We start from the raw sequence: 23445 nt of genomic DNA, 5'->3' as shown, positions 1-23445 counted from the left end.
GTATATTTATGTTCTGACTAGTCAGGGTCAGGACCTCATGTTTCCTGTGAAGGCGCTGATAGCTTATTTACTTTCACAGAAACACACACACACATTCCATTGTTTGTGTTACTGTAACCATAAAGCTTTGTGTGTTATTATGACTTACAGGGAAGAGAAAGAGGGACAAGCTTGACAAACAAAAGAGACGAATAGAAGGATTGTGGTTTTTACCTGGAACCGCCTCATGTCCCGTGGGTTCCCCGCGTTCTTTAAACAGTTCTGGTTGCACTTCAGGAAAAACTTGAGGAAGAATCTATGGAAACAGAGAGGGAAGGTAAAATTTGAGGTTAACATTTTAACATCAGACCACCTCGCTACATTCCTTCAGGAAATGTGATTTCAAGCCCAGTCTCCAACATTCACTGCAGACAGATCCCCAAATACAGACACCGAAATTAATATTTCATACTCTTCGAATTTTAAAATGACTTTCCTCATGGATAGGTGGCAGTTTTTTTTTAGAATCCACACTGACTGCTTTGAGAAGCCAGATATACACAGATGAAGGTGAATAAAACAGGACAGTCTAGCAAAAGCAGTGAATATGTGGTAATATTCAGACCTGAACACCAGAAAATGTACGGACGCAGTTTCCTGGAGTTTGTCTTTCACATGTGAAGAACCCAGCAGGAAATTGTCTGAGTCACATGCGTTCACAACAACAGAAAAATGTCCAGAACATTCAGACAAGGGTTGGACTCTGGGTAGAGCAGCAGGATTCAGGACATGACGTATAATTTCCGCTATGGAACACATTTTTGTTTAAAAATCTTTGACATATATGGCTTGTTCATCCAGAGAAATATGTATTCTTTTTATTTTATGTTTGTTATGTGTTCGAAACATCATCAACGTGCCCGCTTGCTCGCTTTGAATTTGATGAAAATGTTCTTGCTGCATTCTCACATGGGCTCACTCAGACAATTCAGTATTGGGCTGGCAGGAAAGTTCCAGGAATTCAGTGCATGTCTGAAAGCAGCCTATATAATTGTGAAGCAATTTAAGTTTGACAAAATCTTAGGTTTCACCTTCAGTTACATCCTTTTGTAATTCCAAACTCTAACATGCCTCTGCTGCCTTTGTCTCCATGATATGATAGAGAAACAGTTTGAAAAACAACTTTCAGGATGTGGTGGAAGTGTTTTCTTTCTGCTTAACCCTGATGTCATTTCTTTCAATAAGGGGAATTATGTTGACACTGGATGTTTTAAACGGGACCATATGTCATGGATCTTTACTACGGAACGAATCAAACACACAGATGGCCATTGCCAGCAAACAAACACATCCAGGTTGCATTTTGGTGCAAGCCAGCTGGCCGGCCTGGCAGAACCAACATGGCGTTAACACACAAAAAAAAACAGACTGACACATTTTCGTATGTTTGTTACATCTGTGTGTTAATGCTCAATAACAGTCACAATGTAATACAAGCCCACTGCAAGATAATACTGTCTCTGCACTGCACAAACACTTCTACATGACGTGTCTTGCTCATTATAGAGTTGTATGAAGTTCTTTTCATTGTCATTTTCTTAATCTGGATAAACAGGTGGATCAAGTAGTTTTTTGTACTTTCTTTAACATGGTGAAATAGGGCATCAGCATTATGGCAGAGGTATTCACTCTCCAGGTACCTCTTCTATTTTATATCATCTTTAATCAGAGTGCTATCTTCATCTTAATTTAAAAAAATTGTGTACTTAATAAACTTTTTAAAAGTCTGCATCACCTCTGTTCTCTTGTGGTTGAGCCTGGTGCTCTTCTGTTCATAAGATGACAGCTCTTGAACTGGACCACCAGAACAAATCAGAGGTGTGCGCTTATATGTGTGTGTGCGAGCATGCACTGCGCATGTGTGTGTGTGTGTGTAAGTGTGTGACGGTGCAGCACAGCCCAGTGGCAGGTCTGAGTGTAAAACTCTGCGTTAACGAGCTCAGGCTTCGTTAGAACACCGGCACTGGGATTCTGCATGCCTAATTATCTTGACCCCTCACCCCCGGGTGACAGCCTATCACAGCAGAGGACAGCCACAGTGACCCCTGCTGACCTCCCACTGTCTAGTCCTTCTCACAACACTAGCATAGCGTTAACACAACCACCCCAGCTGACCCTCCCCTGTAGATCTCTGTGTAGAGGAGGTGGCTGGGAGGATCACACACTCCCCTGCTCATCTGCCTGAAATATGAAGAGACCAAAGCAGTGTTGGGAAAAAAATGGAATACTAAAATACAATTCCTGTGTTAAAATCGATCTATTATATTGTTATTTTAATGTAAGAAGCATTTGAATGTAAACTTTAACTAATGAAGACATGTATGCACAACATGTATTGAGATAAAAACTACTTGTTATCAAGAGTGTGGAAACTAGACCCACACACTAATTCAAATATACTCAATAATTCTCATGACAGACTTTTTTTCTGCAGCAACAGTAAATAACTTAGCAGAGACTAACGTGTCCTTCAGGGTGGTCCCTTTTGGCTGTATGCCTGTTCAGGTCAGGAAACACACATGTAATTATTACTTAAGCATCACTGTGACCGCCAACAAAGAAAAGTAGACAAATAGACATTGCTTTCCAAGAGAAATGGACAATTATTTTTTTGTGCAAGTAAAAGAGTCAGTGTACCTTGTCTGCATTTTTTACTCAGGCCTGCGATGAAACAACAGAACTAAAACACAACCAACTAGCCAAGATTGTGAGTGGGATCACTGCTGAGTTTGATATGAAGGTGGATAGCTGTTTTTGCAAATCATGCACAGCTTGACCAAAGGTGAGGATTTGTTTGAGCAAATAGCTGCAAGAAGCATCATCATCATCATCATCATCATCACTACCATCTGACATCAGACACCTTGCCAAGGAGAGGTCAGTGTTATACATGATATGTATCAATAATTTAGTGTGGCTTCCAAAGGATTCTATAAAAAACTGAAATGGCCCTTGACAGAAAAATCTTCCCTACCCCAAATGATCATGACAGTTACCGTATATTAAAAAAAGAAATCTGCAGATGCCCTGAGCTGAAGTATCAGAATCTGTACAAGGAGAGAAAGATTTGCAATTGTACATCCCTACCATCAACACACACACACTGGAATCATTGAAATCAGGACCATCCACATCAGTTAGTGAGCTTCCTCTGCTCAGCCTTTACTGGTACATTGTTACCAGCCGGCCTCCTGCTAGAAAAAAATCCTAGCTTTGTATCTTTTACGTGTTTGAAACCTGTAAACACTGATTCTACCTATTCCGACGGTTAACAATAAAGTTTCATCTTTACTGCTGCATCACTGAGAACATTTAAACATTAAAACTTCATCTAAATCATCTGATGCATTTCCCCCATCAGTGTCTTCACACACTTAATCATTTCAGCCAATCATTGGCTTGTTTCACTGGTGAGCTGATGATCTCGCTCATTATTTCTCATATTTCTGTGTCTACTGCTCGACTCCTACGTTTCCTCTCCCTGAATGCCAGCGGAACATTTTTCTTATTTCGGTGTGTGTGCGTTCCTTCTTCCCCCGTCACTTGACCCCATCTGGCCTAATCAACTCTACTACAAAAAGCCTTGCAGCTAAACGCACACGTGCACACACACACAAGGCACCTGGTGTGAATTGATTGGACGGTCCAGTCGCTGGTCATTAAGAGGCCTCCAATTAAACGGGCCAATTATAAGAGCCTGAATGACTCTGGGGGAGGGGGGGAGGGGAGCACTCTCCCTCTCTCCCTCTCTCCGAGGCGCGATCGTGTTCAAGTGATATCAGCGCTGTTGACCTTTGCTATATTGCAAGTACTGCACTCAGAGAGCTGACCCAACACCAGCCCTGCATGCTGCAAACACACACACACTACAGCGTTCGGGTGAGTTGTTGCTGACAGGTGGGAAAATGTGCAGCGAGTCAGTTAGTGACAGACAAATGGAACAACAGATCAGTGCTTCTCTGTCTCCTCTCCGTCTCCTTGCTTTCTTTAGATGTCTTATTGCAAACGCCTGCCAAGTTACTTGGCAGAGCTTCTGACAGAATCGTAGAAAGTTAAAATCTTATGAAAAAATAAAGATGGCAGGCGACAAAGGAGGAGGAAAGAAGGTTTAAGATTATTGCTTATTATTATTATTGTTCTTCTATCTTTTTGCAAGCGCTTAATTTTTAAAAATTCCTTTTTCTATATGTTGCGTAAATTATGACTGACAGGAGACATGAGGGAAAAGGAAATGCAACTGTTCTGTTTGAGTTGAACCAGCAACACTTACTTAAAGTAACTTATATCAAGCTTAAATAAAGACAAAGGTCCGGTTTAAAAGGTTCATAGTAACTTCAGACACAACATGTGTATTTACATTTGACCACCATCTTTCTACACAAGCATGACCCCGGATGCTCGCCATCCTCTCTAAACAGCCTCTCGCTGCATGTAATAAATATAAAGCTTCTTTCATTCATACCAAAGTTGCCTTTGAGCATAATACAGCCAGCGATGTCGTCACCTACAAAATTTGCAGTGTTTGCTGTTGCCGTAAAGTTGTATAGAAACATGATTTGTTGGATTTGCCACACTAGGATGCTGTGTGTTGTTTAGCCTCTAAACCAGAGTAATGCAGCAAACCACCCCTGCATGCTGTTTTTTTTTTTTAGCCTGTTAGCCATAGTGTAGTAGTGAACAGCACAGTGACATCCATTATTCAGAGGCTGAGATGGCAATTATGGCTCAGAGCACAACTGACATTAATATTTAATATATTGGGCTAACACAGACCTGGAGAGGGAGACAGGAAGTGACAGAGCGATGGGATGGAAGGGGCATTGGGATGTGGAGAGAGAGAGTAACACTGCAGGGAAGAGGAGGGGGACACAGCGAGTGTATACGAAGGAGAAACAAATGGTGGAGAGAGAATGAAGAAAAGAGGATTGTGGGAGTTTGTCTCGAATGCTCTCCTGTCATTTAAACAGTCACAATGCCAACAGGGCAAGGGTGACATCCGGGGGAATTCCAGCTTTGTTGTGTGAGTGTGTGAATTAGTGTGGATGTCTAAGACTGAGTGCCTGTGTCCGTTTTATTCCCTGAAGACTTGCTATTTTACAGAGCCAAGAAAAACAATGCTGCCTTGGAAGCAAAAAAAGGAAAAACCCAACAAAAATCCCTCCAAAACACACACTCACTACAGCGTTGGGGTGAGTTGTTGCTGACAGGTGGAGGAATCGCAGCAAGTCAGTTAGTGCAGACAAATGGAACAACAGATCAGTGCTTCTCTGTCTCTGTGCTTTCTTTAGATGTCTTATTTCACCTGCCTGCCAAGTGAGTTGGCAGAACTTTCTGACAGAATGACGGTTTCCACGATGTTTCTCTGTGTGCATGCGAGTGAAACGACTCGCTAGCCTGTCGTAACGGCCCGTAACTGATCTGTTCCCTTGACTTGCTTCACAGAACCATTCAGCACCTTTTGCAAATGACATGCTTGGACATAATTACCGTAACCGTGGAATTGCACTATCTCTTAATAATGTTGCTATAATCACAGTATTGGTGACCAGCTTCGTGCTTTTCCCTCCCATCTGTCATTTGAAATAGCTAATCCAGCTGATATGTGCAGAGTGACTTTCCCTCTCAGTCTGTTGATCTGTCAGACATCAACTTCCTGTTTCCTGTTTACACTGAGTTCTTGTTATTGTTCAGTGTTATGACATCAGATAGCGTTGCCGGGCCCCACGCCTGCGATTGAAGCAGTCAAACAGTAGGAAAAACAAGGATGTGGAATACTATTCGGCTCTTATCACAATAGTAATAATGTGATAATCTATTGCTTCCTGCAGGGGGGGAAATGCTTGTTTTTACTCTGCCCTGTAGTGTCTTGTTCAAAAGCACTTCAGCAGAGATAATGCTAGCAAGATTGCTGGTTCATTGGGATCATTAGTTGCATACCAGAAGTCTTCTGAGGACTAAACTGATAAACTGAGGAATTTTCTAGTTTGTATTCTGACAAGATTTAAAAACCAGAGAGATTTAAAAAACAGGAGGAAGCAATGAGATGAAGAGGAATCTGAGGAGGAGGAGGAGAAGGATGAATTCATTTTACTTGGAAGGACGACTGGAAATCCACTTTAGTCTCGGTTCAAAAATGTGTGAGTTTTATCAAGTCTTACATAACCTGGAAACTATTCTGTGACTGCCAAACTAAAATAAAAAAACTTGAATCTGTATGATGGCGCCAAACTGAAGGGAAACATAACTTACTTAACTAACTGTTGTGTACGAAGGCAAAGAAATGTGAAGGAATATAAAGAAGCATTTAAAATAAGGCCACAATTAACTGTGATTAATCTGTCATGTAAAAATATGCCATCATGTGATCCAAGGACAACAAAACCTTACAAGATACGTAACATTGCTGTTTTCCGACATGAACGTCCGAAAATTGGGTGGGGAAATTGTTTTTGATGAAGTTTGTCTTTCACATATGAACAACACAACAGGAGATTGTCCACGTTCACAACAGGAAAATCTCCGGAATCTCCAGATGAGGGGGTGGCATCTGGGTGCAGCACACAGGAGGCAGGACGTGAAGTATAAATTCTCCTGAGGAGATCACAAGTTGTTGTTTACAGCACATGGACACCCGCGTCGGCTCTTAGCACCAAAAGCTCTCGAATCTCATTGTTTTTCCAAGTTGACTTCTCCATTGTCTTCTTCTTTGTGTATGACACCTCTTTTTCATGTATCTTTTTTATGTATTGTATCACATGATGATGTATGTACAATATCGACACCCACTCGTTGTGAATTTTCTGGACAGTTTCCTGTTGTATTATCCCATGTATGGTGTAATTTGCAAAAGAAAAAAATAAATTAAACAATGGACTTGGGAAGAAATCCACGTGCATACATAAAGTAACAGGATCTGGGGGGGGGGGGGGGGGGGGGGGGGGGGGGGGGGGGGGGGGGTGAGTGGCGAGAATAAGAAGCTGAGACGCGGAGGAGAAAGTGCGAGTAACGGAGGGGGAGAGAGAGTGGTCGGGAGCGAAATGAAGTGCGAATGAAAGAAAAAAGCCAGTGGAGGAGGCAGGAAGAGACAGAGGGAGGGAGGGAGGGATGGAGGAAATTCGTGGGAGAGAGAAAAAGAGTTATGCGAGGGAACAAGACTTAAGAGAACTGAGCAGAGCCGAGCGAAGCGGAGTTATTTTACATAATGGTGGTTGATATGCACAGAGGTAATTGATAGTTGAGCCGCAGCCCAAAACACACCCAGCTAGCTGTCAATCACAGCTCATGTCCCTGGAGATATGCTAATGATGATGATGATGGGGGCTTAACTTCATATTGCTATCATTACTATTAATGCTGTCATTGTTGTCATCGCTGGATATTTAAATGACAGAGCAGACCAGGGTGGTGATAGCCAGGATGTATGAAGTCTGTGGGGCTCGTAGTGTCTGCCAGGGCGAAGATGAAGTGAGTATTAATAACTTGTTCAGCAGAGGTATGGACCTGTACAAGTGTCATTACATCATTGTTACATGTAACTGTGACACGGATGTCATCAGTTTGTGACATGGCAGCCCAATGTTGCTCAGAGCGACACATAATCATTAACTGTTGGCCACGAGCAGCAGCTGTTTCACCGAGAGATCCGCAGGAAATTCACAAAGTTGTGTTTTGACGAATCAAAACTGGATCTGTGATTTAAACGCCATCACACTGATGCAGTGAAAACTGTTTTCTAAAAGAAGATCCATGTAAAAGTGAACTGTCTTTAGACAGAGACTTTATGTGCATTGCATATGTTTCACATATTGGTGAGTAAACATTGGACCTGCAACACAAACAAGCAACTTAAGCTACCTGGAAAATCTGCAAACATTCCAAGCAACTAGATTGGCACTAAGTAGAGCGCATAACTCCACCAAGCCCCAACAACCCTGCATATGATTGTAACTAGTGTTACAATCATAAGGAGAGACGCGCGAGATCAATAAACTTTGGGGATTGATCCATTATTTTCAGCCGCGGAAGGTGGATCATCTGTAAAAATGGTAAACTATAGACTCGCTCAACGTAATTGAGACCTATCAAACGTTTAGAAAAAGTTTACACACAAATATGGGCTTGAGTCTTGTGCACTAACTTCGCAGCATTTTGTATGACAGCTCAAATACATATAACCTAAAAGACGTTTATTATTAGATGAACTTTATTGATCCCAAACTGGGAGCATCCTGAAATGTTCACAATGAGGATGGAATTCGAGCCGGCACACGTGCAGATCACAATTGATGGGCAGTACATCACCTTAACCACTCTGACCCCTCATCAACACTGGGATTCTCCCAACGCTGGAGGGGTCACAACACCAGCACTGACCCTCACTAACAACTTATCCTGGACTGTCTGTTAGAGGCCTTGATAAGATTCAACACCGTGTGAGGTCTCACTCACAGGAGGCAGAGAGACAGTGAGGAGGTGAGGGCAAAGATGAGGGGCTCGACAGACTTCAAGGGGGAGGGGGGGGGGGATTACTGTGGTGTATATTTTAAAGGTTGAAGGCAAACTGTTGAATTATAGATGAGAGATTGATTTGGGAGGAGGAGAGGAGGAGAAAAAAAGGAGAGAAGAGGTGGAAGGAGGGACAGAGAGAACGCAGAAAGAGGGGAGAGAGGCAAGCCGGGGGAGTAAGAGAAGGGGGGGCAGCGCCCTACACACACACACACACACACACACACACACACACACACACACACACACACACACACACACACACACACACACACACACACACACCAAATCAAATTGATCTGGAGCTCAGCCTTTCTATTCCTCTTACCTCTCAAAAACTTAAACAGCCTGTGTTTTCTTTTTCCTATCACAGAGATACAAAACCCATATATCAGCATTACGTTGTCATAACGCCACTAAACCTCTTACTGTTTGACCACTGGAGACCGCTGTTCACATCCTGTCTCCTCCTTACTGATGGTTTCTTTTAACCTTGACCACAACTGTCTCCTAACATTGGCTAAGAAGCTGCGCTTGCCTAAACTGAAGCTTTAACCTCAGAACACACTAACTGTGGTATACACACAAATGTGTTTGTATCTATACTTGTGTGCATTGGCTGTGGCGCATGAGGTAGAGAGGGTCGTCCCCTAACCTGAACGTTAGCATTTTGATCCCCAGCTCCTCCAGCCTGCATGCTGATGCCCCGGTGCCATCACTGTGTGAATGATGTGGTGTTATTTGAATGTGTGTGTGTGTGTGTGTGTGTGTGTGTGTGTGTGTGTGTGTGTGTGTGTGTGTGTGTGTGTGTGTGTGTGTGTGTGTGTGTGTGAATGGTTGACTTGTACTGTAAAAGCAATTTGAGTCCAAAACAAGAGAAGTGTGTTATAGATGCAGTTGATTTATCATATGCAGAGAGTGTTGTTGGTTAAAGATGTAGGATGTGTTTTATTGTGTGTGTCAGTTTGTTTAAGCGTCAGTGTGTGTACATTACCAAGGGACTATGTGTGTCCTCCGTCCTGTTTTATTCAGACAACATCTAGGTTGGATGAAATATTTAAAAACCACAGTGTGATCTGGACACAGACTGTTCACTCAGACCGACCCATTTTACATCAACTGCAACTGAATGCAGCGGTGGCACAGTGGTAATGTGGTTAGCACATCAAGGAGGATCCACATTTAAATCCCAGACTGGGTCTGGGTCTTTCTGTGAGGGCTCTGCATGTTCTTCCCACATCTGCGAGGGTTTCCTCCAGCTTCTCCCAACAGCCAAAGAAGTACAGATTCGGGTTGGATTGATTGAGACAATAAATTGACTGCATTGGTGTGAAAGCTGTGAAACCTCTCAGCCAATGTCAGGAGGGACCAGCTCAGACCCACAAAGGATAAAGGGTTTAGATAATGAATGGATGCTACAGGTTGCTTCAGCCCTTCTGACCTCTTTACCTCTGCTCCACCTTCTATTTGAATCTCTTCAGACAGAGGTGCTGATTTCTATTCTCAATATACTCAATAAAGGCATAGTATATATAGCTAACACATTTATTTTTTGTCGTCTGACTTAAATCAAAAAACAGAAGTCAAAGCTTTATAGAGCAGAGTGGAGGACTTGCTTTTAAAGATTTATTTTTGGAGGATATCAACCTAAAGGTCAATTTGTGACCTTAGCAGGAAGATCGGAGCAAGTGAGGGGAAAAAGAAAAAGCAACAAGGTGTGAAAAGCCAGGAGACGAGAAGGTGAAGGAGATGTACGGGGGGAAGGTTGGAGGATTTAACTTGAGGTTTCTCAAACTAATTAAATACTGTCGAGGATCCTCACCTGTGCATGTACGCACACACAAGTCCACATAAACACACACATAAACTGCCCGTGTGGCACGCATATGGCTCACCCGGCCCAAATAAGGATATATGCATACATTACCATAACTAATGTAAGAACCACTCCATTTAATATGCTAATTCACTGAAATATTACTGAGCGCCGTCTGTTGTAAATGAATAAATTTGAATTGCAATTAGAATAATCCTTTATAATTAATGAAAACTGTCAATTTTGGTTCAGAAGTAATTTGATTAACGGGTTGATGGGGCACCAATTAAGTGGAGGAGGTGAGTGGAGGATGAAGAGAAGAGAAGGAGAGAAGAGAAGAGGGATGACAGGCTCTTCAAATAATCCGTCCCTTTTCATGTGTAATGAGAGATTAAGCTAAAATGATGTATCGCTCCTTTAAAGACATTAATTGTAAAACAAAGCAGCGCACTTCTCTTACCTTTGTAGATAACAGAGCAGCACCAGGAGAACAGGAGGAGGCATGAAAGAGAGGAGGGAGGGAGTAGGGATGATTAGACAGTGGACATAAACCAAATCCACAACATTTCCTCTGATAAATGTTCAAGGCAGAGTTCAAGCAACATACAGTGCTGCGGATACAGCTCATTTTTTATGTTAAAAATACAATTTCTGTGTTTCAGAATGCAGAGGTTCTTACAGTGAGGACAAAGCACATACAAGAGAAAGGAGAACATGAATCAACACATATAAACGAGTTGAGTGGCTGAGTGTCCTGGGACAGGATGTGGAAATATAGGCTTGATTTATCTGAAACCTTTCGATGGTACAAGCAAAACTTTTTCAACTTTTAAAACTTGTTCAAGTGAGACAGGAATCATTTCAATTGTGTGGTTTGGAAAAAATAATAATGATGCTCTGGCTTTAATGGAGATGTGATGACCCCCCCGCCCATTATGACCAGAAGTCATCTTAGTGATTGGAGAACGACCTCATATTCTGGAGCCCTGTGGTGATTTACTGCTGCTTTCTCTGTTATGTTGAAAAATTGTATGTTAGGATTCATATTGGAAAAAAAAAAAACACTCTTGAAGTTAAAATTTGTCTGAATACATGATAAATATGCCATTTGTGTGTAAGTTGGTCAACAGCACTGTTGTACAGATATATCACCACACCTCAGCACATTTTTAAATCTAAAATACAGATTAGATACAGGTACATATCTTTCCTATGAGTTAGACTCTCCCTCAGGAGCAGTACTAATATACATTTGCTTGTTGTGTTTTCCTGAACGTCTGCTCTCTCTCTCTCTCTCTCTCTCGTATGTAATTTGTCTCTTGGAGCCACCGTAGATTTTCGCTGTGCTATTCTGCAGTAATGGTGTCGTTGGCTTTCTAATTCACAAGCACCTCCTACCACTAATTAACCGCATCCATGTTGCTGTTATTAGCTAATTACAAGACTGGACACATGCCCAGATAATTAAAGCTATTAAGTTTGTGTGCGTGTGTCTGTGCGTGTGTCTGTGTGTGTGTGTGTGTGTGTGTGTGTGTGTGTGTGTGTGTGTGTGTGTATGTAGAGGAGGGTGTATACATACAGGCATTCGAGGAGTTAATGTTTTAATGACAGAATATAACAGGGACCTGCATTGCAACAGACCACGTGGTGCACCCCCCCCCCCCTCTACAAAAACAACACAGCTCCCTCTTTTCCCATATCAATACCCAAGGTCATTATGTGCAGCTGAATCATATGTTTCTCTAAAGTTGCTGTGTGTTAATAATATTTTAACTGAGTTGCAGGAAAAAAGCTTCTAATTTAGCTCATTTAGTCAACACTGTCATCCATCATGGTGAAACCACAAAAGACCCCCCCGACTCGCTGCTGTTTTGTCTTTTTGCTTTTCTCTCCTCACGTCACTTTCTCCCCTCATCTCATTTCCCCTCCTCTACAGCGCCGCCTCCCCTCCTCATTCATTCTCACTCGTTTCCTCTCCCTCCTCCTCTCGTCCCATCCTCCACTCCCCTCTGCCTTTACTTCTCCTCTTTTTTCTCTTAATCATTCCCCTTAAAGACAGATTACATCCTTTCCTTTCCTTTGCCTTCCCTTCATTAGAAGAGCATGTTTTTCTTCATTTGTGCTCTCTAATCCTCTCTTTATACATCTGAATATTCATCGCCTTGTTTTGTTTTGAATATTCAAGAACCAATTAACAGGCTGTTTATGAATAATTAATGCTTATTATTCTCTCCCTTTTTAAATTTTTAATAATTAAAATCTATAAATCTGAAAACAAAGTAGTACATTTTTTTCCACAAACTTTCAATTTGAGTGTCACCTCACACGTGTATGTGTGTGTGTGTGTGTATGTGTGTGTGTGTATATGTGTGTGTGTGTGTGTGTGTGTGTGTGGGAGTGTGTGTGTGCGCTGTGCTGACAGACTCTTTAACAACAGCTCAGGAACTCTCTCTTTCATCTGCCAACAGTCTATCCTCCTGCCACCCAACCAAGGTGTGTGTGTGTGTGTGTGTGTGCGTGCGTATGTTCACCCTCATGAATAAATAAACTTGTTAAAGAGAGATGAAGGGGAAGAAGGAGACAGGTTTTGCTGTCCTATTCAAAACTACCTGATGTGGCACAACGCTTAGCATGCAGGAAGACACACACACACACACACACACACACACACACACACACACACACACACACACACACGCTAACATACAAAATCGTAGGCTGCATCGCCTACAACATAGAAAAAGAAGAGAAATTAAGAAAAAGAGGAAGGAGAATGTGGGAGACAGAGAGAAAGATGCTACCTGGTCCTTTAGTCTTATAAATACAGCTGCCATCACAACAGGCATCATTCCTTTTAATCAGTGTCGCTGCTGTGATCAAAGAAATACCACCTCCACAGAAAGAGACAGCGAGAGACAAAGTACAATGGAAGACTCCTCACTGTGTGTGTGTGTGTGTGTGTGTGTGTATGTGTATACGTGTGTGTGTGTGAGAGAGAGGGAGAGAGAGAGTGACAGAAATGTTATCTAGTACCTGAACAACAGCAAAGCCATCATGTCTACATGCTGTCACATAAGTGAGGTCTCGCATTACAGTCAGACTTACGCCTCCTTCCCTATGATTTCTCCTTCTCTCTCAAACACGCACACACGCACACTCACGTACACAAAACATACCAAGCTGACAACTGTCAAACACTCACCTCCCAACTGGGGTGTAGGTAATTAACCAGACAAAACAACTCACAACACCTCACAGATCAAGAGCGCAGAGGAAGAAGTACAAGGACGACAAAAACACAAGAAAGAAACAAGAAGAAACGAGACGCACTGACTACAAAACAAAGCTTGAGCTCCTAAAGAAGGAGCTCCACTCAGAGAGACATGCAGACGACGAGATAATGATGAAAATAGACATAAATCTGAACTCCTCCAGTTATCTATCCCTCTCCTCTCCTCACTGTGTGATATTTGGCATTACATCTACTGAAATGGACACGATTTAACAGGATCACAGCCGTTATCCTCTATTTATCCTTTAAAAGTGCTGCATCACCGATAAAAAAACATCTCCACTCAAATTTCCAATGCTTATCTTATTACCACACATTGTGTCCATGTTGTATATATGGATTTGTCATTTAGATAAGATTTGTTGTAAATCATTAGTTGAGCTTTGAGCACAATCAGAGGTACAACTGTTTTTCTTGTTGGAAGAAAGTAAAATTAAGCCAAGATTACAGAAGTGAGTGGAAAAAGAACTGGAGAGTCTGATGTTTGCTCCCTCGTAGCCAACCGCTACTCAACCTCCTCCGTTGCTCTAGACAGACAGGAGTCATAATTACTGTGGCCGCACGAGGATGTAAAATGTTATGTTGTTTTTTTGGACAAGACTGTGCTGCCATAAAAAAAAAAACCGCCATAGTTTGATTGAGCAAGCAGCTTATTACAGTGCATTGCTACGTTTCAACCTCTTGTCTGAGTCAACATCAGTTGTTTTAGCAAATGCCCCAAAATGACATGATTATGAATATGTAACGAAGCCCTCTAGTGACCAGAGTAAATACAGTGGGAGTAAAGGAGGAAGTCAGATGACGTTGTTATGGAATTACAAAATCCGTGAAGGGTTTGGACTTTGACATGGTTGTAATCACTGTTGTGCCTTTTCAGTAATCCTAAGCAAATGTTTATTATTACAGTTATGTCCAATTAATGTTAAAGGACAAGTAAAGCTGAATTTCAAAATAAGGCTTGAAGGATCATAGTGCTGTAAGACCTAACACACTATTGTACAGACAATATATTGACAGGATGTATCTATCGTAGTGACTTCTCTTTAATTTTGCTGGTCCTGGATGTAAATGAACAACAGCAGAAACATCTCGCTACTTCATTTCAACAAACGGCAACGCTCCATTCAGCCCCAGGCCTTTTCACTGCAGATATTTTGACTTTTTATAGTAAGTAAAGCAAAGTAGATAATAATACAGTAACAATGGCTCTGTTATATTGAAGTGTCATAATAAGTCATGACAGATTGACAGTGAGCCAGAATGAAAACAACCTGAAATTGAAGCTAAATGGAATTCAACCATAATTAATATTTACATCTGTGCTTTTTACACTATGACTCTTTCTTTCTTTCAATTAATAATTTAGAAATAATTGACCCAATTTAATTAGAGCCTTCGCTCGACTAACAGTCCTCCCCCACCTTTGCTCTTTGTCATGGACAGATGTTATCATGATGACAAATATCACCGTGGATACGTGTGAGTGTGTGTTTGTGTTAAGAGATGTGCACATGTCTGACTCGCTGAATAACACCAGTGGAACTTCCTGTTATGCTAAGTCTCAGAGTGTAAAGGAATGACAGAGCGTAAACCACTAATTAGCTCCCACTCAGAAAAGCTGAGATGGTACCGGCAGCGTGCGTACAGTTTTTTATTTATTTATTTTTAATCTTACTCTGTTTAATCTCGCTGTTGTTTCATATTTGTTCCAGTCATTATGTGATCAAAGCCATTAGCATGTTTATGGTGTGGCTCTTTCATGTTGCAATAAAACACGCTGAAGCAACTCACAGACAGTCATAAGGCCATAAAATATGAATGTAGAAGGCAGAAAGACAGGGAGAAAGTGTATGTGTGTGTGTACATATGTGTATGTGTGTGTGTGTGTGTGTGTGTGTGTGTGTGTGTACATATGTGTGTGTACGTGTTGGGAAGAGGTTGGTAATGGGTGCCGGGGTGTGGGGGGTGTATGTGAACGAGAATGGGAATAAAATATGTTTCAACCTGATGAAACTCTAAGATAATATAGGAATGTGGACAGGGGGCATTTGCGTAGTTAAGGTTTTCCTGCACAAACACACACACACACACACACAGACACACAGACACACACACACACACACACACGTGTACACAGCAGACTTACACATATGGAAATACATATACAGAGGCAGTAACTGTTAAATAATTCAGCATACACAAACACACACTGGAGGCAAGGTGAGGGTAAAAGCACAGCTAAGCTAACAGGCATGGCGAGCGGCCCGCAGTGTCAACAACCAATCAGGATGGAGCGCAGTGGCCAGAAAGAGAGATGTGACCCCTGGTGACCCCAAACTCTAATGATTTATAAACATGACTGGAAATGTGTATGTATGTGTGTGTGTGTGTGTGTGTGTGTGTGTGTCTCTGTGCATGAACCCTGGAGCTATTTAAATGTGGAGATGAATTCTTATTTATTCACACAGAATGAGAGTGAATGTGAAGACCCCAAGGGTAAGGTTCAAAACAATACAGAGCGAGAAAGAGAAAGAGAGAGAGAGAGAGAGAGAGAGAGAGAGAGAAAGAGAGAGACGAATCTAGATACAAGAAAGGAAGAGAAAAACAAGGATTAGAAAAAGAGAGCGAGAGAGAGGGAGAAGGAGAAGGAAAATGAGAAAAGACGAAGAAAGAGAGGGAAAAGTGATGGAAGTTTAAAGAGGTAAAGCTGCACTCAGATCACGTAGGGAGAGAAGGTTAGAGGGGCGTAAAAGACCCTCTTCTGCAATCCTAAGGGACCCACACACACACCACACACAGACAAACACACACAAACACCCACAGACACACATAGACACACACACTCACACATCTATTTCTTCCTCCTGCCCCCAGCTCTGTGTGTGAGTGTGTGAGTGTGTGAGTGTGTGAGTGTGTGAGTGTGTGTGTGTGTGTGTGTGTGTGTGTGTGTGTGTGTGTGTGTGTGTGTCCTCATGCAATATTAAATAGGCAGTATGTGCGGGTATAAAGAGTGGTGGGGCCGGGATGCAGTGAATTATATATCACTATTGATTTGCACGCACACACAAACGTGCACAAAAACACACGCACACACACTTTATTAGATTAAGCTCACAGCTAAGACACAGACAATGGCAGAGTCTAATAGCAGATGTATGGAGAAAGAATTGCTCTAGAAAGACACATGTGTACACACACACACACACACACACACACACACACACACACACACACACACACACACACACACACACACACACACAGACACACACACATACACACACACATACACACACACACACCAACAACAACAACAACAACAACAACAACATGTTATATACAGTTCATCGGACTCAGATGCAGGTGTGGTTCAATTGTGTGTGAACTCTGCTGGATCAGCTGTTTTTAGCAGGAAACTGGACCATGATGTTGATGCTCAACTTTTATCTAAAGCTTCATCAGTGTTTTAATATTAATCATTAATTGAACACCTGCACACAAAGTTTTGCTCTTGTGGTGGCAGATAATTCCCACCCAACTCTGCAACTATAACCTTTTTGCTCTTGTTTTCACTGCTGGCGCAATTTCTGTTTGATTTCTACAAAAATCTCTCAGTGTAAAATTTTAAAGGCCCTTCACCAAACAGCCGACAAAGGTACAGGAACCATGAGTGGTGAAAAAGTGTCATGGCTGACAGCTATGGTGAACTAGAAGCAGAGTGATGACTTAAATATACTTTTAGTCATCACTCTGGATTTAGGATTCAACCTTTAAAGTGCACAAATAGACAAACATGACGAAACAACAACAAAAGGTAAAAGAACTGTAAAAAAAAAAAAATGAACACATTTAAAATCAAAGACAGGACTAGGTGCAGAAGTCAAAACTTTGGTTGCCTTTGGAAGCCCGGTCGTTGTGTAATAATTTCCTTCTACGGTGGATGATGGAGGTGTGGTTGGACTCCATCAGTCCTCCACAGCTCCTCAATCACACTGTACTTCCATCTCTAAATGATTTGATCAAATTCCCTGCATAGTCGGCCACATGAGCCGTAACTGGATGCACCCATGGATGGAGTCATGTAACTGGGATACAGTCAGTCATACATCATGCTCCTCCCTTCATGTTCCCTCTCTCATGCACTTTCCTCGAACCCCACACGCCTTCCTTCTCCGCTTCCACTATCGAGCATTTTAATGCATCTATAGTCATGGTAATGGTGCTCAGAATTAAAAAAAATCTTCTTTGTCCTGCTCTGCCACTCAGCACTGATAGAGGAGTGGTATCTTTCTCTCTTCCTCCTTCTGTCCCTTCGCACTGACTGAATGTGATTTTGACAGAGCCCTGTCAGTCTTCAGTCGTTCCCTCTATCCGGCTTATTATGTGTGTCAGATTAGGGGAGGTGAGGAGTCGAGAGTGCTGACAGAGCACGTAGAGAGGAGAGGAGAAGGAGAGGAGAAAGAGAGGAGAAAGAGAGGAGAAGGAGAGGAGAAGGAGAGGAGAAGGAGAGGAGAAGGAGAGGAGAAGGAAAAGGAGAAGAGAAGGGAAGAGAGAATACTTTTTACATCATGAGCAGTTCCAACCTTTCCATTCATGCTGGTTGACCTTTCCATCAGCAGGTAATAGAGAGGAGAATGTCCTTTACTATAAAGGCTGGATGTTAAGTCACGCTCCACTCTGCCCCAAGGAGAGAGAGGAGCACCTGATGTCACCCCAACACAGTGCGGGGTGAGAGGGGAGGAGGCTGGGGAGGTGAATGGAAGTGTGGGGTGAGGGGCATATGGTGGATGGATATTACAAAGAGGGGGGGTGGTCCTAGTAGTGGAAATGCATGCACGCATGTGTCTGTGTGTGTGTGTGTGTGTGTGTGTGTGTGTGTGTGTGTGTGTGTGTGTACACGAGGGGGTGCGATGGTGAATAATATTGGTCTGCCAGTGTGGGTCATTGTAGAGAAAACATAAAACATAATCATCCATTAAAATGCAGCTTCACACCCTCCATCACATCTACAATGGAGCTGCTGCCATAAATGCTGTGTGTGTGTGTGTGTGTGTGTGTGTGTGTGTGTGTGTGTGTGTGTGTGTGTGTGTGTGTGTGTGTGTGTGTGTGTGTGTGTGTGTGTGTGTGTGTGTATACATTCATACATGCATCAGTCAGCTATGATAGATCTGAGTCTACAGAGGAGCTAAAGATGGAAATATCTGAAGGTTTGCTGCTAGGTTTATAAATATATACTGTATATATATAAGCCAGCTCACTCACTATGACTTTCTTCATTTCTTTTACATTAAATATTATTCTATTTTATTTGATTAACAGTAGGTTTCATTTTCAATCTTATGCAATACTATTTTCATCTTAATTGTATGATATTTCATTATCTTATCTAAAGTGTAAATCACTTTATTATGTCTCTGTTGTAAATCACTGAGCTACATGTTTGTTTGAAGTTCTATACAATCTATAACCAAATACACCAATCATGTTTTTTATTGTTATTTTTTAAACTATGAATAAACACAGCATGGAAACAGGATTTTTTTCATCAACACTGTCACATTGAGAGTTTAATATTTAAAACAAATGCCATCGCATGGCGTGTGTGCGTGTGTGTGTGTGTGTGTGTGTGTGTGTGTGTGTGTAATGTAGCTAGGCTGCTTTTTGTGATGACATGAGAGTTACAAGAGTTATATTCATCTTCAAACTGAGAATCTAAAGCTTAAATGGCAATCAGAGACACACACATCTGTCACACACTCACACTCACACACACACACACACACACACACATCTATTGCTGTGACACCATTGTGTTACCACTGTAAATCTCCAGTCACTGAGGGTGAGCGGGCTTCAGACGGTTCTGTGTATAACCAGCTCCAGCCCAGCAGATCAGAATGGCTGGCAGCGAGCTTACATGTTTGTCATCTAAAAACTATTCACCCTCCACTTAGCCAGGAACACAACACAAACAATAGACAGCCCGTTAACAATGTACCATTATCCAGAGTATGATGGGAGGAGGGGTGTGTGTCTGTCTGTGTGTGTGTGTGTGTGTGTGTGTGTGTGTGTGTGTGTGTGTGTGTGTGTGTGTGTGTGTGTGTGTGTGTGTGTGTGTGGAGAGGGGGTAGAAAGAAGAAGAAGAGAGCAGGAGAAAGACAGAGCAAGCAGCGAAGGAGAGAGAATAAAGGCAGAGAGATGAGAGAGAGGATTGCAGAGAGACCAAACTGTTATTTAAACCAGGCGGCCACGAAAACATCACAATAAATAACTTGGCTGTTTAGTCTCCACCTCAGACACTGGGGGAGCGACAGAGGCGGAGAGGGAGGGAGGGAGGGAGGTGAGAGAGGGGGGAGGAATTAAAGGACTTAGGGAGGGATGGAGTGGTGTACCAAGGGAAGGAGGGATGGGAAAAAAAAAAGATAAAACGCATTACAAGATCAGTCTGTGTTGTCAGACTCAAAGGAGTATCCAGGATCGTCTCTCCTCTTGACTAATGAAAGAAACAGCTTCACTGTCAAGTAGCGGGACGCAGGCCTGCTTGCAAACACACACGAATGCACACATGCTTCCACTCTTAACCTTTAGAAAACAACAACGTACACATTTACCTCACATTCACACGACAGAGAGACGACTTTATTCAGTTGTTTAGCATCACACTCAAACTCGCACCTTCCTTTACCTGCCACACATGCACACACAAACCCACGCATGCACAAAAGCCCTTTCCTCATCCTCAGCAGAAAGAACAGCACAGCGAGGGAACCTTTGACTGCGCACAGAGCCGGCTCGCAAGCCAAGGCCGTTGATGAGAGGAAAATAGTGCTAATGCAGCAAGGAAGCTGTTCTTTCCCAATTAAGCCAATAAAACACATGCTCCCCTCCTTCCTGTAACTGCCTAATAAGCCATAAACACAGCTGAACATTTATAATTCTGGCTAGTCCATAAAAAAAGCACTTCCCATGTGTGCAGGGGTGAGGGGTGAGGTATGTGTGAAGAGGCTGAAAGTGCTGGCGAGCGCAGCGGCAGCCCCAGCGAGCCACGCAGAGAAATCGCTTTTTCTACTAAAAGAAATATTTAGTACCTCGCTGAATTAATGTGAGGGAGGGAGTGGGGGGTGGCGGGGTGAGGAGGACAGATAGAGGAGGAGGAGGAGGAGGAGGAGGAGGAGGAGGAGAAGGAGGGTTCGGAGCTGTCTTGCTAGACCAAAGAAAATGCCTCTGTCTCTCCTCCTCCTCCTCCTCCTTCTACATACCCCTGCGTTCAGGAGAATCTGAGGATGCTAAATTCCCTGCGGACATGAGCTGAACACCTTCACACACACTCACACATACACACCTACGACCGCCCATACAGGCAAACACACATGCATAGATACATATATATATCTGTTACATATCTGTTCACATGCACACAGACACATTTCTGGACGACAAACAGCATGGACATAATTTGAGGAGCGCTGATGTGGAAAGGAGGAGAAGAGGCTAAATGGGGAAGGTGAAGAGTAGAGGACGAGAGTGGGAGACGCGAATGGGAGGTGAGAAAGGAGGAGAGAGGAAGTAGGAGTTAACTCCTGAGGCAAGAGAATAAGAATGGTTGATAAGGAGGCGATGAAGGGATGTGAGGAGAAGAGGCAAAAGTATAAAGCCCAGGGTGGAGGAGTTTGAGGGGAGTGTGGATCATAGGAGTGAAGTAAAAGGACGAAAGGCGAGGAGGAGTGACTCAGTGAAGTTCAGAGGGATTCGCCTGGATCACGTTTGCGGCCTCACTCCTCGCTGGAGTCGGCCTTTCTCTTTCTGGGTGAGAGGAGTCGTAAACACAGCGTGGGGGCGCCGTAAAACAGTTTCTAAAAAACACATTTACAGTTAACTGACTAAATGCAGGAGTTTTGGCCTGAAGGGAGAAAGAAAGAAAGGTTGCGATGTAGGAGAGCAGTTGGCAGATTCTATACATTTATTGTCTGCCTCAGTAAAATGAGTATACTGCTGAGTTAAACATTTTATACAACACTCATGAGCTGTTACTTGAAATATGATGCATTGTACGTATTTGTCAGTTGGGTGATAAAGATCATCTGATATGAGCCTTTTACAGACATTTTGATATCTGTGTTTATGTTGCTGATATAAAAAATACATATATATATATATATATATATATATATATATATTACAGGATAAACAATGCAGAAACGATGTGCATACATGCATTCATGCTTATTTTGAAAAAACTGTTTAAGATTCCTCATGCTGCTAAACTATGGTGCATTAATTTTGACAAGGATTTATTATTTCCCTTCTTACATCAAGGTTTTGATTTTTTTTTTTTGCATGTGTTGGCAGTCCATCATTCAAGCTCTCTAATTTGAGAATTTTGAATACATTTGATAATGCATCAGTGTCTTTTAGTGCCGCTCTGGACTTAGAGGTTAGAAGTTTTTAACTTCAAAACAATATGTCTGACGTCTTTGAAAAAAACTGGAGGGATGATTAGTGACTGGCTGTAGTTTTTGAGGAGGACAGTCTGGAGCGTTTTGTGTCATTTATGCCCTGTAATCATATTATAACAACCTCATAATAAACTCTACTGTTCCTATTCTTCATTACCCTCATAACCTAACAATGCCACAAGTGGGCTGCCACTCTATCTTACATCCTAAATGTGAGTTTGTGTATGGCTATATTTCCTTATAGGATATTTCACTGTGCACTTTGTTGTTCTGTGTTGGGTCCCGTCACTGTTTGCTGCTGCAGCGGCTGAGTTTCTCTGTGGGCATCATTAAAATTTCATTTGATCTGAGAAAAGAGGCTACAACCTTCGCTGTGCAACATCCACAGCTTTTCACTTTAAGTGCATAAGGAATCTCCCTGTCTGCAGAGTGTGGGTAAACTGTTCATGTAAGAAACACAAGTAAACACAAGTCTATACTGTATTCACACACACACACACACACACACACACACACACACACACACACACACACACACACAAGGGTGGAATGTGGTGGAATGCAGAGCTGTGTGTGTGTGTGTGTGTGTGTGTGTGTGTGTGTGTGTGTGTGTGTGTGTGTGTGTGTGTGTGTGTGTCTTTCCTGCTATTGTCAGACGGAGATTGATACCGCCTCTCTTTACTGACAGATGATTGTCGAAGCTTCCTGAACTAATTATAAAAAGCAACAACAGTAACTCACACACCCTGTCTGCTCGCAGCCAAGGCAGCCAAGCTCACACTGGACACAACTCACAACCTATGAATACTCACATCAAATAGATAAAATAGAAAACTGATTTATGTCGTCTATTAAACAGGAGACATTTTTAGGAAGCGGAGATTAGACAGAACGCAGAGAGGGGAGAGGCCAAAAGTCCCGACAGTGAAAGGTACGAATATCAGCCTGAACCCGCCTCCTCCTATTGTCTGAGCGTCGTGGAAGTCAGATCATGTCATGTTGGATTTACACATACAGATTATACACACACAGACATAAAAGGTGCACGTGTTCGATATAAATCATCTCTGTAAGAATAGACCCGTCGTCCATTCAGACCCAGCAGATGTGTGTGTGTATATGTATGTGTGTGCGCCTGATGAAAGAGTGTTTATGGACCGGCCGTGTCCAGCACAGGAAGTGGCAGCAATCCACTTCCTGTTCTGATGGAAATCTCATCTGCGGGGCGAGAGCTGCCCTGGGTGTTACCCGTGACAAACACACGCACACACGCACACACGCACACACACACACACACACACACACACACACACACACACACACACACACTGCAGACC

At 42.5% G+C, this 23445-nt stretch overlaps 1 protein-coding gene across 5 annotated transcripts in view; it reads right to left on the bottom strand.

The window, feature by feature from the left end:
* The window catches only part of LOC109635905 (transcription factor COE1-A), an 82485-nt gene that overhangs the window by 27194 nt on the left and 31846 nt on the right, over positions 1-23445 (bottom strand). For all 5 annotated transcript variants that reach the window (XM_069539759.1, XM_020097389.2, XM_020097391.2 and 2 more), the window contains exon 7: positions 214-295. In XM_069539759.1, coding sequence (XP_069395860.1) covers positions 214-295 — 82 coding nt within the window. The remainder of the gene's footprint in view (positions 1-213; positions 296-23445) is intronic.

The sequence above is a fragment of the Paralichthys olivaceus genome, chromosome 15 (genome assembly GCF_024713975.1).
Source record: "Paralichthys olivaceus isolate ysfri-2021 chromosome 15, ASM2471397v2, whole genome shotgun sequence".
Classification (NCBI taxonomy): domain Eukaryota; kingdom Metazoa; phylum Chordata; class Actinopteri; order Pleuronectiformes; family Paralichthyidae; genus Paralichthys; species Paralichthys olivaceus.
The sequence above is the reverse complement of the archived record's forward strand: the minus strand, read 5'-3'. Positions and strand labels throughout refer to the sequence as shown.